General features: G+C 32.2%; 1 protein-coding gene across 1 annotated transcript; it reads left to right on the top strand.

Annotated features, from left to right (window-relative positions):
- Positions 1 to 487: 487 nt before the first annotated feature.
- Positions 488 to 2,416, top strand: LOC111275801 (NAC domain-containing protein 72-like). The gene is made up of 3 exons (XM_022861310.2): positions 488 to 766; positions 852 to 1,120; positions 1,496 to 2,416. The coding sequence occupies exons 1-3, from the start codon at positions 583 to 585 to the stop codon at positions 2,075 to 2,077; spliced, it is 1,035 nt and encodes a 344-aa protein (XP_022717045.1). The 5' UTR covers positions 488 to 582; the 3' UTR covers positions 2,078 to 2,416.
- The last annotated feature ends 885 nt before the right edge of the window (positions 2,417 to 3,301 follow it).

The raw sequence follows: 3,301 nt of genomic DNA on the forward strand, positions 1-3,301 counted from the left end.
CTAATCCAAACATAAAAACAAGACAACCCCAACAAAATCAAAAGTCAAGTAAACGTGTCATAAATAGAATCAGCCACCTTTTTTATTGTTCTTTTTCCTCTATCATGCTCTTGTTTTTATATTTTTCACAAAATTCTAACCTAGCACATGTGTGCACATGTGTTCCAGCAATTGCCGACGTGGCCTTCTTCCTTCTAAAAAAACAAAAAGAAAAAGAAAAGGCCACGAACCTAATTTTTTTACATACTTGTTTTTTGTGGGGTTCATGTAATTTTTGGTACCACCTTATGGGGCGTTGGGGGTTCTAGAAAGAAAGCATGAAAAATAGACACGTGTCCTAAAAGTTGATGACTCACTTGTGTAAGTCTTCTTGACGGTTCATGCACCCTCGGTGGTGGGATAAGGTCGGCCGTAAGATGTTAGAGACGTGGCAATCTCTTAACGGTGATGAACATAAATGAGTCCCATTCTCTCTTCTATTTAAATACATTCCATATCTCCATACTCTTAAAAAAATATATTTTTTCAATTTTACTTATTGAAATTCAAATTTTTTTTTGTTTGGCTGTCAAGAAAATTTTGATGATGGGAGTGCAAGAGACAGACCCATTGGCTCAACTGAGGTTGCCACCAGGATTTCGATTTTATCCAACTGATGAAGAGCTATTAGTGCAATATTTATGCAGGAAAGTTGCAGGGCATCATTTTTCACTGCAAATCATTGGTGAAGTTGATTTATACAAATTTGATCCATGGGTTTTACCAAGTAAGTTGATCAAATCCAACAAAAGGGTCAACTTTTTCTTCATTGCTTCTTGTTTTGCTAATCAAAATGTTCATTATGTTCGTAGGTAAAGCTATATTTGGTGAAAAAGAATGGTATTTTTTCAGTCCAAGAGACAGAAAGTATCCTAATGGATCACGACCCAACAGAGTTGCTGGTTCAGGGTATTGGAAAGCCACCGGAACTGACAAAGTTATCACAACTGAAGGTCGGAAAGTTGGTATCAAGAAAGCTCTGGTTTTTTACGTTGGAAAAGCACCCAAAGGGACTAAAACTAATTGGATTATGCATGAATATCGACTCCTTGAAAGTACCCGTAAGAATGGTAGCTCCAAGGTAACATTTTTGCTTATCTTTAAGCTAACTTTAGCTTGTATATAATTCAATAATTAGTTTTTCAATGCTTATTTGGATAAAATCTTAAAGTTTGTATGAATTATTTAACATTAAAATTAAAAAATTTAATTAAGTGGATTTGATAATTTATATATATATTATGTTTACTCTTGTAAAATATAAAAATTATTATAATAAATTTTGTATTAACATATTAAACATAATTTTTATATATTAATATATTTTACGTACATAATTATATTAAAAATCATCAAGTATAATTTTAAGCATATAATTGTTTGACAAAACTGTCGGCTTTATAGAATAATAATTTTTTGAAGAATTATTGTTTAATTTTTTTTTTATTTGTTGTAGTTGGATGAATGGGTTTTATGTCGAATATATAAAAAGAATTCAAGTGCTCAAAAATCATTGTCAAGGGTTTCAAGCAAAGAGCATAGCAATAACGGCACATCCTCCTCTTCTTCTTCCCAACTCGATGACATGCTTCAGTCATTTCCCGAGTTAGAGGATCGTTTCTTTGCTTTGCCACGTATGAACTCATTGAAAACGCCTCAAAATGATGAGAAAATGGGGTTTCACAGTCTGGGTAATGGAAATTTAGATTGGACGAGTATTGCTGGACTTAACTCGGTGCCCGAGTTGGTATCGACTGGGCAAACTCAAACTCAGAGTCAGGGGGTTCAAAGTTATGGAATTAATGAGGTGTATGTCCCTACAATGCCGCCTACACTATGCCAGATGGACACGTCAACAAATAAGGTTGGTAAGTCGGTGGAAGAGGAGGTGCAAAGTGGACTCAGAACTCAGCGAGTTGATAACTCAGGATATTTGCAACAAAACTCAAGTGTGTCAACTCAGAACTTCTCTAATTCGATTGACCCGTATGGGCTCCGATACCCAACTCAGCCAGGAGGGTTTGGGTTTAGGCAATAAAAAAATAAAAAATTGTAAATATTTGGAATTCTTTGGGCTAATCTTTTGGTGTTGTAGATACCCAAAGAAAATTTTTTTTTTTTAAAAAAGGGCACGAACAATGATATGTCGATAAAGTGTTAGATTTTTAGTTTTAGTGGTAAGATTTACGTTATGAGAATTTCAAATAAAAAATTTGAGTTAGTTGTTGGATGTAGCAAGATGAAAATAGGCAAAATTTGAAATTTTGCTTTGTTTTTTTTTTGGCACCTAGCTAGATGGTTGATGCAATGTACACAATTCAAAATCTTTGTACAATTTATTTTTTGAAAAAATAATATAGATTGTGATTTTTCATAATTGGAAATGATTTAGTTTCTAATCCTTTCTAACTTATCTATGTCCAAAAATCTTATGATTTCTTTTTGATTTATTTCACGTTTCATATACGAATTTAAAATTTAAATTCAACTCGATTTGTTGAATATGAACTTAATCAAATAATTATTAAATTAAATTTTAATATCTTACGTATAACTTAATTTATTTATACATTTAATTATGTGGATATAATGTTTCGTGTAATAAATTTTCTAGTAATTCAAATGAATGAAGATAAAGTTATTGAATCTTATTAGTATTTTCTTAAAATAATAAATCCAACAAGCAACCTTAAGCAATTGAGTTTTCAAAATTTCTTTTCCAACCTTAACAAAGAAAAGAGAAAAAAGGGGAGCCGCACACAATTTCTGAACATGATTACAAGCAAACCATCCAAACTCCAAAGAAGAAAAGGCATGAGAGGACATAGAAATTTAGATTGAGAGACAGGGGAAGAGGTTTTTTCATTCTTATCCATCCTTAAACCAAAAAAAAAAAAAAAAAAAAGGAAATCAACAGCTATCAAGTCATCCATGTGTCAAACGATCATGGGTTGGAACAAAGTGAAATGATAAGTACTAGGTTGTTTTGATTGAAAAGAAAAGTATAATGAGCAGTCAGACAAAACTTTTTGGGATCAATTCGAAGATATTCCCTCTTCAAATGCCCTGGAAAATACCCAACAGAGTCATCCAATGTGTTCAAGATATGTATTGACCGTTTGTTGTTATTGTTGTTCTTATCACTTGGATTTCTTTCTTACATCCTTTTACTTGCCTGTACATTTGGTCAATACGGCTGCAAAAAAGAAGAAAAAAAAAATCCATGACCCTTTTTACAAAGGATCCAATTAAAAGAAAAAAA

Source organism: Durio zibethinus, chromosome 25 (genome assembly GCF_047325235.1).
Source record: "Durio zibethinus cultivar Kanyao isolate XHJ-2024 chromosome 25, ASM4732523v1, whole genome shotgun sequence".
NCBI classification, from domain to species: Eukaryota; Viridiplantae; Streptophyta; class Magnoliopsida; order Malvales; family Malvaceae; genus Durio; species Durio zibethinus.